Source organism: Pan paniscus, chromosome 4 (assembly GCF_029289425.2).
Source record: "Pan paniscus chromosome 4, NHGRI_mPanPan1-v2.0_pri, whole genome shotgun sequence".
NCBI classification, from domain to species: domain Eukaryota; kingdom Metazoa; phylum Chordata; class Mammalia; order Primates; family Hominidae; genus Pan; species Pan paniscus.
Genome location: NC_073253.2, coordinates 54,288,353 through 54,304,271, shown reverse-complemented (window position 1 = coordinate 54,304,271; position 15,919 = coordinate 54,288,353). Strand labels below are relative to the sequence as shown.

Genomic DNA, 15,919 nt, shown 5'->3' with positions numbered 1-15,919 from the left:
CAGTGAGTTTGGACATCTTGTGTAGACATATCTAAAATATAAGCCTAGGGTCTAGGATATCCAGATGAAAGATTGATAAAGGGAATGCCCGAGAAGGCATGGATGTGAAGAAGACCACCAGCATATCACAATCATCTGTGGAATTTCTGAATAACTTAGGTGCCTGGGCCCCAATCCCTAGTAATTCTGATTCAGATGATCGAGCATAGCAAGTGGATGGCTGCATTTTAAAAGGCTTTGCAGGTGATTCTGATGCACAGCCATGGCTAAATACCTCTGGAATATGGAGTAACAGCAGAAAGTGCTGACAAAAGAACACTGCCATTTCAGTGGTAGGCAGAGGATCAAGAAACCCCAAAGAAGACTGACAAACTGCAGGCTGTTAGCTAGGATCCCATGGAGGAATAGACTGTTTTAAGCACAGAGAGTGGCCTACACTCTTCAAATACTGAAGAGAATCTGAGTAAAACAAAGACTAAGAAAAAATTTCCTGGATTTAGCACTAAAAATGTCAGTATATTTGGTGTAGGAAAGTGCAAAATTGAGAGTAGATGCAAAATTATTTGGCTGTTAGAGGCAGGAAGGCAGTAGGCAGAGGAGGACCCATGAAAATCTGCTTTAGCATTGTTATGCTTTGCTTTTTGAAGGGAGTGTTTTAAGTATGTTTAAATGCCCATGTTAAAGACTTAGTCCATGGCTAAAGCTGGTGATCCAAGACAAGTGGCAGGTGAAGGAGCAAGTCAACTGAAAAGGCAGAAGCAGGTGGGACTCAAGGTACAGGAGCAGATTTCTACCTCAAACAGAAATAGGATGGAAACGTCCATGTGACCAAGAGACAGAGTTTTTACTGGGAAAAAAGGACACAAGGCTGACTAGAGAAATGAATGGGATTTTGGCAATATTGAGGCTCCATCCAATTGGGTCTAGAGAGTATGAACTTGCTGTGGCACCAGCGTAAGTGGTTGTGTTTTTCTCTGGAAACACAAGGGTTAAAAATGGGGAGATCACACAGGTGGATTAATCCTGGCTTGTTATCTCCTGTTTGGGTTTATGAGGAGAACAATGAAGGGTTAGCAAGAAAGCAGTTGAGAAATAAGACTATTAGGTCTTTAACGTAATAAGAGGAGCTAGAAAGAAAGAAAACTATGCTGAGAGTGTGGGATATTTGAGTTTAAGATTTTGAGGTTGGTTGGAGTAGTTCTGGCTGATGACAAGGTTCAGAGTGTGGCCATGGAGGTGAATTGCCAAGGTAAAACTGAAGTCAAGGTCAGTGGATTTAAGGAAGGGGGATATGAGAAAATAAGGTTCTCACCCTTGATTGCACATTAGGGTGATTTGGTGGCTATAAAATCTTTCAACACTTCAGCCCCAGTGAAATCAGGATCTTTGTGGGTAGAACCAAAGCATGAATACTTTTTAAAAGTACAAAGATTGAGAACCACAGAACTCAGCTGTCTGTTTTGCCTAACTGAATTTTGAAGTCACTCAAGGTCATGAATTGTAGGGATAATTTTGGTTTCAAGACTTTTACTCAGCAAAGTATTGAGATGAAGAGAATGGCAAAATAGCCAGCATGGGGAAGAAACAAAGAATTCCAACAGCTCTTAAATATTTTGTGGTTTATTATAAAAAGATAAATGGAACAAGGATTGTATTGTCAGACTTCTTTCTTATGATAACCTAGAGAAATCTCCTATACTCTCATTTCCTCTTTTTTTTTGTGGCCCCCTAGAGTAGAAGTATAAATAAATCCCCACTTTCTTTGTAAAAGTTCAATTGTAAAAGTTCAATTAGGCAAGTTAGAGCTATAAGCCTATAAAACACTCCAAACTCAACTCTGCAATTTCCATCTTCACACTTCAGGTGGCTGTCTTAGATTTAGTTTCTTAGACTAGGGCCTGCCCTTATTAGTTTTTCAATTACCACCCTCTTCCAGAGACTGGGTAACCGATCAGGTCTATTCCAGAGGTTGTATATTAGCAATACCCTTTGCTTCACACAAAAAAAGCTCAAAATTAATGGATATCCTTTATGTTTCCTGGAGTGAGCACCTTCATCTGAGATGCATTGAATAGGAAGCCAGCTGAGTTCTTCTTGTCACCATGGTGACTTTAGCATCCCTGAATTACAGGTTCTCACAGGAGTTCACCCAGGTGAAGGCTTTGAATATGATCAGACAGCAAACCTGCTAGGCCCCTAAATGATGCTTCAGCTTACAAAAGTATCAAAATAATGATTGGGTATTCCCTAGCATAGTGGCTAATTCCTAGTAGTTTCTCACTGATTAAATCTGAAAGATATTTTCCTCCCTGTTCTCCTTCCTGCAGCAACAAAGCCCAGGCTTTTCCTGGGAAGTCTAAGGTTGCAAAAGATCTTGGTTATAAACAACAGTAGTCAGAATGTCCCTAGCAAGCCAGGCTTTTAATTTATCAAGCAGTCCCTGGCAGTGAGGCATCCAAATCATTTTACTTGACTTTTTCCTTACCTGATAAATCAGCAAAGAACAAGAATATGATGCTAAATTAGTCTGTGCAAGAATGAAAGCCAAAGTTTCCAAATTTTCTGTGCCCAACAACTATGTGAAATCTGAGAAATGAACTCCAATCAGTAACATTAATGACTTAAATTTGTATGACTTTACAGTTCAGTATATTTATATGTTATAGTTTATATTTTCATATCTTTTATGTCATCTGATCTTTAAAAGAGTTACAAGTATTGCCTCTTTTTAAAAGAAAATGACTTCTGGCTTCAGAAGATAAAACTTGCCAGAAGTTAAACCTGAAATTAAGTGGCTCACTGGACCCCAAGTTCAAAATCAGATATTTTGACTTAGAAAACAGAGTTCTTTCCGCTACACTATTTTCTTTATATATATATATATATATATATATATACACACACACACACATATATGCACACACATATACACACAAACACATACCCACACACTATATATATGAATGTATGCATACACACATATATTTTAAGAGGAAAATATAATTCCAGGAGGAAAAAGTATTATTGCAGGTATCAATAACCGTTTGGGACAAATTTAAAAGGTCTTAATTCTAATTTGCTGTGAAAAGTCATGCCAGAGTTATTACAGCAACAAAAAGTAAAACAAAACAAACAACTTCAGTTCCATCTGATGTAGCTGACTTTTTGATGAGACTAAAACTGTGTAGTTCATCATCTCCATCCAAGTTCAGATCTCAAGTCTATGATCTTGACTACCTTAATGTGTGGCTATTGTTATCTTGATGATCACATTGGCTTTGCTTTCGGCACACACCCATCTCTCTCCCTTTCTTCTGATTTTCTCCACTCAAAACAAGAGGGGTATTTTTCTCCGACATTTGTCTCTCCCATACCCAATCTTAAGGAAGACCTACTGTAGTTGCCAAAGTGCATCAGCACCTGGGAGACTATTTTAGAATGACTGACATCATTCTCCTGACACTCACCATCAGCCCAATTCTCAAACAACATAAGGTCTGAGAACACAGAGTCGGGTGCTATAAACTCAAAGAAGAACTTTAAACCATGGCAAATTCATCACCCCTCCAAAGTGCTGACTAATATCTTGGGGCTAGTTCTTTTCCAATTCAGCTCATATCCCATTATCACCACATCTCTTCAGTCTTTTTGTCCTGATTCTTTATCGTTGTGATCACCACCCAGTAAGAAAACCCTTCCTTTGGCCTTGTTCTTACCATATTTCATTGATATTATGATGACACTGATTGTGAGATGCATTATTAATTGCTTAATGGTTTTTCAGGAGAAAAATAAACACTAACCTTATTAAATGAGCACATCAATTGCATGACTCATCCAAACTTCAGAAACATTAAAACAACAAATAATGCTTCAAAATTGTCAAAAATACAGAATATCCTTGCTCACATCCTCATTTGGCATAGTTTCTTCTGCTCCAACATTTTCTGTAAGACCCTACCCTCTCACTTTCCTGTACCTCTAGTACAGTGCTGTTCAATCGAATTTTCTGTGGTGATGCTAATGTTCTAAAATCTGTGCTGTTCAGTATCAGACAACTACATCTTATACCTAGGCCAAACTTTTTCTTCCTAAGCTAGCTTGCCCTGTTGCCCTCAATAACAACCTTAATCACAGTGATAATTTCTTCAGACTCACCTCCACTTCACTTTAGAAAGACAAAGTCGTGGACTTGGTCACCTCCAGCCCTGCCTCCCAGTGCTTGGAGCTCTGTTGTTCTGTTCCATCTCTGAGGCTTGAAACTGTCTCAATTTCCCCTCTCTAAATAAATCTATTATCTTCCTATCACTTAAACTTCCTAGCTCACCCTGATCTTGGTATGTGCCCTCATGAGAACAACCATGTCCCCAGAGTTCCAATTCCTGACCTTTTATAAACCTTGATACCCACTGCCTTCTGTACCTTCTAGACTGTTGAGCGTTACTAGAAAAAAAGATTAGTCATCTTGACTGGATGTTCCATGAATCGTGCTATTTACATTTAAGGAGGGTTCAATGTTTCTCTGCAATGCTATTTTTAACAAGTGATTGAAAAGCTTTATGTTACTTTTAAATTCACAACATTACCTCACTTTCCTTTACTGTCAATAGAAAATAATAATGGCAATGAGAGTAAAAAATAGCTAACATTTCTGTGCATTTATAATGTGGTATATGCTACTCTAAGCAGTTTATATGCATCACATCAGTTAACTATCATAATTATTATTTGAGCTGTGTTCTATTGGCCTTACTATTTTTTATCACTTTACAGAAGAGAAAATACATATAAAGCAGCCCCGTTGTGTTGAGAGGATAGAAGCCCTCTTACATGTAATTGCTTTTTCTCCCTCATTTGAAACCACTACTCATTTTCTGTTCTTTTCCTGTATTTCAGAAAAATCAAATTTTCCCTTTCCAGACTAAATGGATCCATGCGCGCTCTTAATTCTATCCCCATTCTATCCTTCAGGACGTTTCTCCTAATTCCATCCCCTGTTCCATCCTTTGGGGCCTTCTCTGTCTCTGACATCTTCAGTCTATCCCTCCTTTCCTTCACATACTCCTGCCACTGATCACAATGGTTCTTTCTACTCTATCTACAAATTCTCACTTAATGAACAGAAAGTTAAAAGATCTTCTCCCGAATTTGTCATGTTTCTTTTTTTCAGTCTCCTCCCTTTGCTTTACCCCTTTAAGCTTCCTGAGAGACTGGGAAGGGCAGTGTGATGCGGTGAGGAACATGTTCCCAGGCAGCCATCAGGGAGGAGGCCACAGAGACGCTGTGGCACAAACATGGTAGTACTCGGCTTTAATCGGCAACAGATGAAAATGTCTGAGCAGACTGATGCACAGAGGAATTATGTGGCCTCTGCCTTCTTATCCAACTATTGAGACATTTGGTCTACATCTAATTAAGAATTATTTCTGGCAGTTTTTCAATTACATGGTTATTTCTTCATTTTGCCTGGTAGTTCTTTATTTCTCAAATGGTAGAACTCTTAGCATTCCTTTAAGCCTTTGCAGTATGATTTCTGTCTCTATCAATTCTGATTGCTATAATTGAGTTCCTAAAAAGTCAACATGTGACAAAGCTTTTTGGCTATGATTATTGTCTTTCTTAGCATTTAAATACAAGATGATCAGCCACCCTAATCTTCTCTCCTTTTCAAATATAATGGAAACACTGCTTAAATTTATTGATAGGAATTCCACATCTTGGCTAATACACAATTCTAAGATGACTCCTATTACCCTCAGCCCTGGTGTTACTCCACGGTTATATTACTTTACATGGAAAAAGGAATTTTTGTAGATGCAATTAAGGTTACTAATCAGCTGACCTTAAGATAAGATTATCAGGGTGGGTCTAATCTAATCACATGAGTCCTATAAAACCTATAAAAGCAGAGTGCTTTCTTTAGCTAGAAGCAAAAAAGGAAGTCAGAGAGATGAAGTGTGAGAGGGGAGGTCTTCCACGGCTGAGATGAAGATGACCAATGGGATAAGAATCCAAGAGTGGCCTCTAGGAGGTCACAGGGGGCTACAGCCAACAGCTAGCAAAAGAAGAGGGATTTCTATCCTATAATTGCAAGAAACTGAATTCTTCCAACAGTGGCAGTAATGATCTGAGAGATGACCTTGGTTCCAGATAAGATCACAGCTGGTTAGCACCTTAATTTCAGCCTTGAGCTTGAGACTCTGAGCACATAAACCAGCCCTGTTATCCTGAATTTCTGACCTAAAGAACTGCGACATTAAAAAAAAGGATATTGTTTTAAGTTGCTAAGTGTATGGAAATTTGTTACTCAACAATAAAAAAAGACTATAGCCAAAACATCTGGATAATTTATTGCTGCATCCTTCATATCTTAGATAAGAAGAGGGTGTCTCATAACTCTGAAACATAAATTTCTCAATTTTCCTTTAAAATAAAGGTTTGCTCAAGTGTAAATTAGAAAACATATGCTTTATTAAAAGAACATTCTCTTTCAAAAATAAATACACGACTATATTATTCATGGATTCTTTATGGCATTACAAACCAATGACTGGGCGCGGTGGCTCATGCCTGTAATCCCAGCACTTTGGGAGGCTGAGGCGGGTGGATCACGAGATCGGGAGATTGAGACCATCCTAGCTAACACGGTGAAACCCCGTCTCTACTAAAAAAAACAAAAATACAAAAAATTGGCCAGGCGTGGTGGCGGGCGCCTGTAGTCCCAGCTACTTGGGAGGCTGAGGCAGGAGAATGGCATGAACCCAGGAGGCGGAGCTTGCAGTGAGCCCAGATTGTGCCACTGTACTCCAGCCTGGGTGAAGGAGTGAGACTCCGTCTCAAAAAAACAAAACAAAACAAAACAAAAAAACCGGTGTCTGGTTTCCTTTTTAGGGTCCCGTTAACATTAAAGTAATGTTTGTTGGATTCCATAAAATAACAGTTGGCCTCTGAAGTATTTAATGAAATGAGGTTTCTATACATCAAACATTTAAATGAAAGTCAACGAGAGAATTAGGTGGTTTAAACACAATGGTTATATGGAACCATGGTAATGGTCATTTCATAAAGTTTATATGTATATCAAAACATCAAGTTGTTCACTGAAAATATATACAATTTCAATTTGTCAGTTATATCCCAATAAAGCTGAAAGTACTATTGAATTCTTTAAAAATATGTTGAACCACGGATTTCTTTATTCAAGGGTGACTACTTTACAGAACAAATGAGTGACTTAATTTCTTAATTTGGAAATTCTATTATGTAATTTTAGTTAAGCTAACTGCAAGTTTGCAGTTTACAAAAATGGAAAGAAGCTTTTTTATAATAGTGAGATCCCATCTCTACAAATTTGTTTTTTAAATGCTAAACTAAAATAGAAGACATTAATATTTTAATAGTGAAAGGATGAGCATTAGTTTAACTTTCAGTGGTAAAAAAATCATATTAACATCCAAATCATGTAACAAAGTTATTTGCAGTATGAGAATAGAGTCAATATTTTGATTAAATAAATTAAGGTAATAACTTTAATGAACACTGAGCTAAAATACTAAAATGCATTGATGAATAGAGGCATGTCTAGACCTTGCAAATATATATGCTTCTATTGCTTCCTATGCCTCAAACATAAATAAGATCTTTAATTTCTATCTTAAGAATTATGCCTGATAAATATGCTCCTACTTTGCCTTTGTTGGCTCTATAATCCTCCAATTATAATGCTTCTGTTGTTTGTCTTATTCTTCAAAATAGCCCAAAAGACCTATCAGGAAGCTTTGGATTTCGTACACATTTAATTTTTCATACTTCCCCTATTCACTTCCTAATGAAGAGTCTACTCTACAACCACATTCAGGCAATAAGAATTCAGTTAGGTACCAACTTAGAGTCTAGCCCTTCCAGTAGCATTTTTAGTTCTTCAGGTAATTGTGACTTGACTCACTTAAGGTCATCAATTACCATTCCTCAAATTTAACTGGATGGTGATAAGTTTGAAGGTGTGAATGGTATTCCAATAGAGAATACCCTGTGACCATGTATTCTTTTCAGAAAAGTCACAAAGCAGGTGGCACTGATATTTTGTCACTGTTCAAAGATTAAAATGATAGTAATAGAGGTTATTTTAAAATGTTCCAAATTCTAGAGTTTTATCTTACTATTCTTTTTCCAAAAGTGGAGCACATTCTAAGTTCATTGCCACATGTATTTCATATTTCATTCTTATCTAGCACTGAATTTTATATAAGCAATATGCTTTCTATCACTTTCTAACTGCATTATGTATTATCCCTTCACCCCACCCCAAAGCCTTTTGTTAAGCCAGTGATATCAATGAATGCCTCCTTTAGGGGTGTGGTTCAGGATTCAGTAACACATTGGAGTATGTGCTATACTTCAAGGCACATTGGAGTATGTGCCTTGAAGCATCAGATTTTTATGTGAAGCCAAAATACTTTTATAAAATATAGATTGTTATTCATAGCAATGGTTTTTACTGCCAACGAGGAGACATGTTTGCTAGCCTTTGGCTACTTTCTGAGCATAAAATCACCCCAGCACTGCTTATCCCCAAGGCAGAGGCTGAACAAGGATGGTGAAAATCTATATACTTTCCAGGGTTGAGGGAAGAAATGAGCCCACACGTGACACCTGCTGACTCCTTGTACCTGCACCCATATTTTATCCTCAAGTAAGGGATATCTCAGTTCATTGTCCTTAAAGACATGTTTCTCAAAGAGTCATTCTTACAGTTGTGTAAAACAGAATCTGTACATTAATTATCCATGCCTACTGCTTACTTATCTGAATAGCAAAGACAACAACAATTAAAATAAAAAATTGCTGCCACAGAATTCACTATAAATGTTAATGGGACTCTCAAGACAACCCCTTTACAGCTTTTCAAAACTTCAAGGGGTATTTTTAACTTAATAATGGAAGAGAAAAATGCTTGCAATACACCCAATACACCTGTACCATAAAGAAGAACAAATCAACTGGGAGCTGTGTGGTGTCATGAGAGGGCAGCAATGCAGGGCAGTGTTGTGGAATTTGGCAGGCAGCACCGGGTCTGAACTGAATTATCACTATTATATCCTCATCTATGCTTCTATGTCTAGAAATGTCCCATAGAACTTCCTGCAGTAGCAGAAATGTTCTATATCTGTGCTGTCCAATATAATAGCCACTAATGGATATTTAAATTTAGATTTATTAAAATAAAATTGAAAATTTAGTTTCTTTCACATATGGCTAGTGAATACCAATTTGGATAGAGAATGAGATTCTTTTTTAGATACTTATACCACCTATTACTTATTGAGCCCTAACCTCAAGCCAGAGGTTAAGGATCTATTTTGTACCAGGCACTGTTCTCCAAGCCCAGAATAGAACAACCTCCAAGACAAGTAGGGCCCTGGCACCATGGACTTCAGCCTAGTGTGGGGGATAGAAAAAGAATAAGAAAATAAATGATTCTATGATTTACTATGGCATATTATATAGGGCAAGGGACTGTGTGTGCTAGGAAAGGGTAAGACTGTTCTTAGAAAAGGTAGTTGTATTAGTCCGTTCTCATCCCACTAATAAAGACATACCTGACACTGGGTAATTTATAATGGAAAGAGGTTTAATTGACTCACAGTTCAGCATGGCTGGGGAAGCCTCAGGAAAGTTACAACCATGGTGGAAGGGGAAGCTAACATGTCCTTCTTCACATAGCAGCAGCAAGGAGAAGTGCCAAACAAAAAAGGGAAAGCCCCTTAAAAAACCATCAGATCTCATGAGAACTCACTCACTATCACGAGAACGCATGAGTGTAACTGCCACCATGATTCAATTACCTCCCACTTGGTCCCTCCCACTACACGTGGGGATTATGGGAACTACAATTCAGGATATTTTGGTGGGGACACAGCCAAACTACATCAGTGGTCAAGCATGGTCTGTCTGAGAAAGTGACTTCTGAGTGTTGTTATGGGTTGTACTGTGTCCCCCTATCAGAATTCATGTTGAAGCCTAACCTCTCAGTACCCCAGAATGGGACCTTATTTGGAAATAGGGTTTTTGCAGATGTTATTAGTTAAGATGAGGTCATATAGGAGTAAGATGCACCCTACTTCAATGTGACTGGTGTCCTTGTAATAAAAGAGAAATTTGGACACAGGGACATGTACAGAGAGAAGACGAAGAGAAATTTGGACACAGAGACATGAAGGGAAATTTGGACACAGAGACATGTACACAGAGAAGACGAAGAGAAAATACAGAGAGAAGGCCATCTACAAGCTAAGAAAAGGACCTGAAACAGATCCTTCCTCACAGCCCTCGGAAAGAACCAACCCTGCCAGCACCTTGATCTCAGACTCCTAGCCTCCAGAACGGTGAGATAATAAATTTCTGTTGCTTAAGGCACCCAGCTTGTGGTATTTTCTATAGCAGCCCTAGCCGACTAATACAAGTGGCAACTTGATGAGGAAGCCATGCAAATTGCACATGTCATTTAATTCTCACAGCTACCCTATGTGTTAGGCATTGGTGTGTCCATTTATCAGATGAGAATTTCAAGTTCAAAACTATGAAAATAATTTGCCTGAGGAAATATTGCTCTTATGTGGCAGAGTCAAGAGAGAAGTCTGAGTTAGCATGATCCCTGGGTCTCAGTGTTTCTTATTTTTACTCTTTTACTACCTTGACTTATCTAGATACACTCACAACTGATTCAATGACAATGAAACAATTAATTTTACAAGTAAATAGATTAGTTTATATGGTTATGTCTATACCATAGTTTCAGTTAAAATAAAATTTTAAAGTCTAACGAAGGTGTCTTATTTGGCTTTTTCTTCAAAACTAACTCCGTATTTGATTGTTGAATCTATCTGTGAATATTAGCCTTTGAAGTATGGAAATACATACACTTTTATGCATATGCACACATACACACATAAGTCTATATATAGTCTATTTTATAGCTTACATTTTAGATTAATTTAAGCATTGTGATGTAAAGTCTACGGTACTCTTTTCTCAGCCTTTTCCCCACTGCCTTCCCTTGTATTTTATGTGTCCAGCCTGACACTCATATTATCTTGCTTCAGGATACATCTATTTCTTAAAGTCATTTTTCTATGAGGACAGTCACAATCCCCTTATAATGAATACAAGCATGTTTACAGACCCTCACCTTCATCAAAGAGGCTTCAATGTTCTCTTAAGAGTGTATGAAGCTGGAAATATATTCTGAAAATATAAGCTCAACACCTGCCTTCCTGAAAATATGGGTGGTGGAAAGCCCTTGTGAGTGGATAGCCCATGATTTGTTTGCTCAATTAGTGAAAAGAAACACTTCAATTGGCAAAAATGTTTGCCCAAATGAGAATGGCTTTATAGAAATGTTCTAAATATGGCCTGACTCTAATCAAGCAATGCCATCTGCTTGATGAGTGACAAGGTCACAACTTCTATAATAGAAGCAGTCTCCAGTGCCAGAAATGAATATACAGAAGTCCAACTGCTGCCTACACTAAACGTGGCTACCTATGTTGTAGGAGGCCTGCACGTGTCTGTTAGCTTCAGGTATGATCTTACCAAGAGGCACTTTGATTGGTCTTGATCCTGCTAATTATGAGGTGTAGACCTTTGGCTGAGTCGCTTAATATTCCTGACGCTCAGTTTTTTTTCCCTAGAAAATGTAGCTAACAATTTCTATGTCTCATATTTGTGGTAGGGATAAAATGAGGTCATACTCTTGAAGACATCTTGTGAAATGCAAAGTAAAATGTAAGCAAAAGGCAAAATTTTTCCATCTGTAAGGAATGGCTCCTAGAATAAAAAATGACTTTGAAGTAGCTTTTGAGTACTTATTTTGTACCAAGCACATGGCCAATAACTTTATTTGCATTATGTCATTTTATCTCATAATGACACTATCAATTATGTATTATTACAACTGCCATCTTCCAGAAGAGGCAACTAGTAGTGCTTAAATGGTTTGGGTGAGTTGCCCAGAGTTCCCCAGCTAGTAAGTGCCAGAGAGTAGATCTGAACCCACCTGTGTTCTTAACTATTTCTTCTCTTATCCCTTATGCCCCTTCCAACAATTAAAAAAGAGCAACTATTTTTAAAACTATATTACTGAGATAATTTACTTGCTTTTGTTTGTGGAGACAAAAATTTTAAGATCATTACTTTTCAATTGTAAGAGAATAAAGATGGCCAAATAGAAACAGCTCCGGCCTGCAGCTCCCAGTGAGAGCAACACAGAAGGCAGGTGATTTCTGCATTTCCAACTGAGGTACCCAGCTCATCTCACTGGACCTGGTTAGACAGTGGGTGCAGCCCACAGAGGGCAAACAGAAGCAGGGTGGGGCGTCGCCTCACCTGGGAAGCACAAGGGGCTCGGGAACTCCCTCCTCTACCCAAGGGAAGTCCTGAGGGACTGTGCCATGAGCAACGAAGCTACCCAGCCCAGATACTATGCTTTTCCCACGGTCTTCACTAGCCACAGACCAGGAGATTCTCTTGGGTGCCTATACCACCAGGGCTCTGGGTTTCAAGCACAAAACTGGGTGGCTGTTTGGGCAGACATTGAGCTAGCTGCAGGAGTTTTTTTTTCATAACCCAATGGCACCTGGAACACCAGTGAGACAGTCATTCAATCCCCTGGAAGGGGGCTGAAGCCAGGGAGCCAAGGGGTCTTGCTCAGTGAAACCCACACTGACGGAGCCCAGCAAGCTAAGATACACTGGCTTGAAATTCTTGCTGCCAGTATAGCAGCCTGAAGTCGACCTGGGATGCTCTAGCTTGGTGTGGGGAGGGGTGTCCGCCATTACTGAGGCTTAAGTAGATGGTTTTTCCTTCACAGTGTAAACAAAGCTGCCAGGAAGTTCAAACTGGGCAGAGCCCACCGCAGCTCCACAATGTTGCTGTAGCCAGACTGCCTATCTAGATTCTTCCTGTCTGAGCAGGGTATCTCTGAAAGAAAGGTAGCAGCCCCAGTCAGGGGCTTACAGATAAAACTCCCATCTCCCTGGGACAGAGCACCTGGGGGGAGGGGTGGCTTTGGGCACAGCTTCAGCAGACTTAAATGTTCCTGCCTGCCAGCTCTGAAGAGAACAGCAGATCCCCCAGCACAGCCCTTAAGTTCTGCTAAGGAACAGACTCCCTCCTCAAGTTGGCCCCTGACCCCTGTGCCTCCCGATGGGGAGATACTCCCAGCAGGGGTTGACAGACACTTCATACAGGAGAGTTCTGGCTGGCATCTGTTGGGTGCCCCTCTGGGACGAAGTTTCCAGAGGAAGGAGCAGGGAGCAATTTTTGCTGTTCTGCAGGCTCTGCTAGTGATACCCAGGCAAACAGGGCGTGGAGTGGACCTCCAGCAAACCTGCAGAAGAGGGGTCTGACTGCTAGAAGGAAAACTAACAAACAAAAAGCAATAGCATCAACATCAACAAAAAAGATGACCACACAAAAACTCCATCTAAAGGTCACCAACAGCAAAGACCAAAGGTAGATAAATCCATGAAGATGAGGAAAAACCAGTGCAAAAAGGATGGAAATTCCAAAAAAGAGAATGCCTCTTCTTCTCTGAAGGATCACAACTCCTCGCCAGCAAGGGAACAAAACTGGACAGAAAATGAGTTAGATCGATTCACAGAAATAGGCTTCAGAAGGTGGGTAATAACAAACTCCTCCAAGCTAAAAAAGTATGTTCTAACCTAATGCAAGGAAGCTAAGAACCTGATAAAAGGTTAGTGGAATAGCTAACTAGAATAACCAGTTTAGAGAAGAACATAAATAACCTGACGGAGTTGAAAAAACACAGCATGAGAACATCGTGAAGCTTACCACAGTATCAATAGCCAAACTGATCAAGTGGAACAAAGGATATCAGAGATTGAAGATCAACTTAATGAAATAAAGCACGAAGACAAGATTAGATAAAAAAGAATGAAAAGGAATGAAAAAAGCTTCCAAGAAATATGGGACTATGTAAAAAGCCAAACCTACATGTGATTAGTGTACCTGAAAGAGATGGGAAGAATGAAACCAAGTTGGAAAACACTTTTCAGGATATTTTCCAGGAGAACTTCCCCAACCTAGCAAGACAGGCCAACATTCAAATTCAGAAAATACAGAGAACATCACAAAGATACTCCTTGAGAAGAGCAACCCCAAGACACATAATTGTGAGATTCATCAAGGTTGAAATGAAGGAAAACATGTGAAGGGCAGCCAGAGAGAAAGGTTGGGTTACCCACAAAGGGAAGCCCATCAGACTAACAGCTGATCTCTCTGCAGAAACCCTACAAGCCAGAAGAGAGTGGGGGCCAATATTCAACATTCTTAAAGAGAAGAATTTTCAACCCAGAATTTCATATCCAGCCAAACTAAGCTTCATAATTGAAGAAGAAACAAAATCCTTTACAAACAAGCAAATCCTGAGGGATTTTGTCACCACCAGGCCTGCCTTACAAGAGCTCCTGGAGGAAGCACTAAATATGGAAAGGAAAAACTGATACCAGCCACTGAAAAAACATATCAAATTGTAAAGACCGCTGACACTATGAAGAAACTGCATCAACTAATGGACAAAATAAACAGCTAGCAGCATAATGACAGGATCAAATTCATACATAACAATATTAACCTTAAATGCAAATGAGCTAAATGCCCCAATTAAATGGCACAGGCTGGCAAACTAGATAGAGTCAAGACCCATCAATGTGCTGTATTTAGTAGACTCATCTCACGTGCAAAGACACACACAGGCTCAAAAATAAAGGGATGGAGGAAGATTTACCAAACAAACGGAAAGAAAAAAACAAAAAGGTATTGCAATCCTAGTCTCTGATAAAACAGACCTTAAACCAAAAAAGATAGAAAAAGACAAAGAAGGGCATTACATAATGGTAAAGGGTTCAATGCAACAAGAAGAGCTAACTACCTGAAATATATATGCACCCAATACAAGAGCACCCAGATTCATAATGCAAGTTCCTGGAGACCTACAAAGAGACTTAGACTTCCACACAATTCTAGTGGGAGACTTTAACACCCCACTGTCAATATTAGACAGATGAACGAGACAGAAAATTAACAAGAATATTCAAGACTTGAACTAAGCTCTGGACCAAGTGGACCTAATAGACATCTACAGAACTCTCCACCACAAATCAACAGAATATACATTCTTCTCAGCACCACATTGCACTTATTCTAAAATTGACCACATAATTGGAAATAAAATACTCCTCAGCAAATGCAAAAAACCAGAAATCATAACAAACAGTCTCTCAGACCACAGTGCAATCAAATTAGAACTCAGGATTAAGAACTAACTCAAAACAGCACAACTACATGGAAAATCAAAAACCTGCTCCTGAATGACTACTGGGTGAATAACGAAACGAAGGCAGAAATAAATAAGTTCTTTGAAACTAATAAGAACAAAGACACAATGTACCAGAATCTCTGGGACACAGCTAAAGCAGTGTTTAGAGGGAAATTTATAGCACTAAATGCCCACAAGAGAAAGCAGAAAAGATCTAAAACTGACACCCTAACATCACAATTAAAAGAACTAGAGAAGCAAGAGCAAACACATTCAAAAGCAAGCAGAAGGCAAGAAATAACTAAGATCAGAGCAGAACTGAAGGAGACAGAGACAGAAAAAACCATTTGAAAAAATCAATGAATCCAGGAGCTGGCTTTTTGAAACAATTAACAAAACAGACCACTAGCCAGACCAATGAAGAAGAAAAGAGAGAAGAATCAAATAGACACAATAAATAAAAAATGATAAAGGGGATATCATCATTGATCCCACAGAAATACAAACTACCACCAGAGAATACTATAAACACCTCTACACAAATAAACTAGAAAATCTAGAAGAAATGGATAAATTCCTGGA

The 15,919-nt window shown here is 38.9% G+C and overlaps 2 protein-coding genes across 5 annotated transcripts in view; one reads left to right on the top strand and one right to left on the bottom strand.

Annotated features, from left to right (window-relative positions):
• The window catches only part of PDE4D (phosphodiesterase 4D), a 1,528,950-nt gene that overhangs the window by 645,367 nt on the left and 867,664 nt on the right, over positions 1–15,919 (bottom strand). The gene's annotated exons all lie outside the window — the stretch shown is intronic.
• Positions 13,531–15,919, top strand: part of LOC134730401 (uncharacterized) — an 87,740-nt gene continuing 85,351 nt past the window's right edge. The window contains exon 1 of the mRNA XM_063604354.1: positions 13,531–13,676. Within this exon, the coding sequence (XP_063460424.1) occupies positions 13,531–13,676 (146 nt within the window). The remainder of the gene's footprint in view (positions 13,677–15,919) is intronic.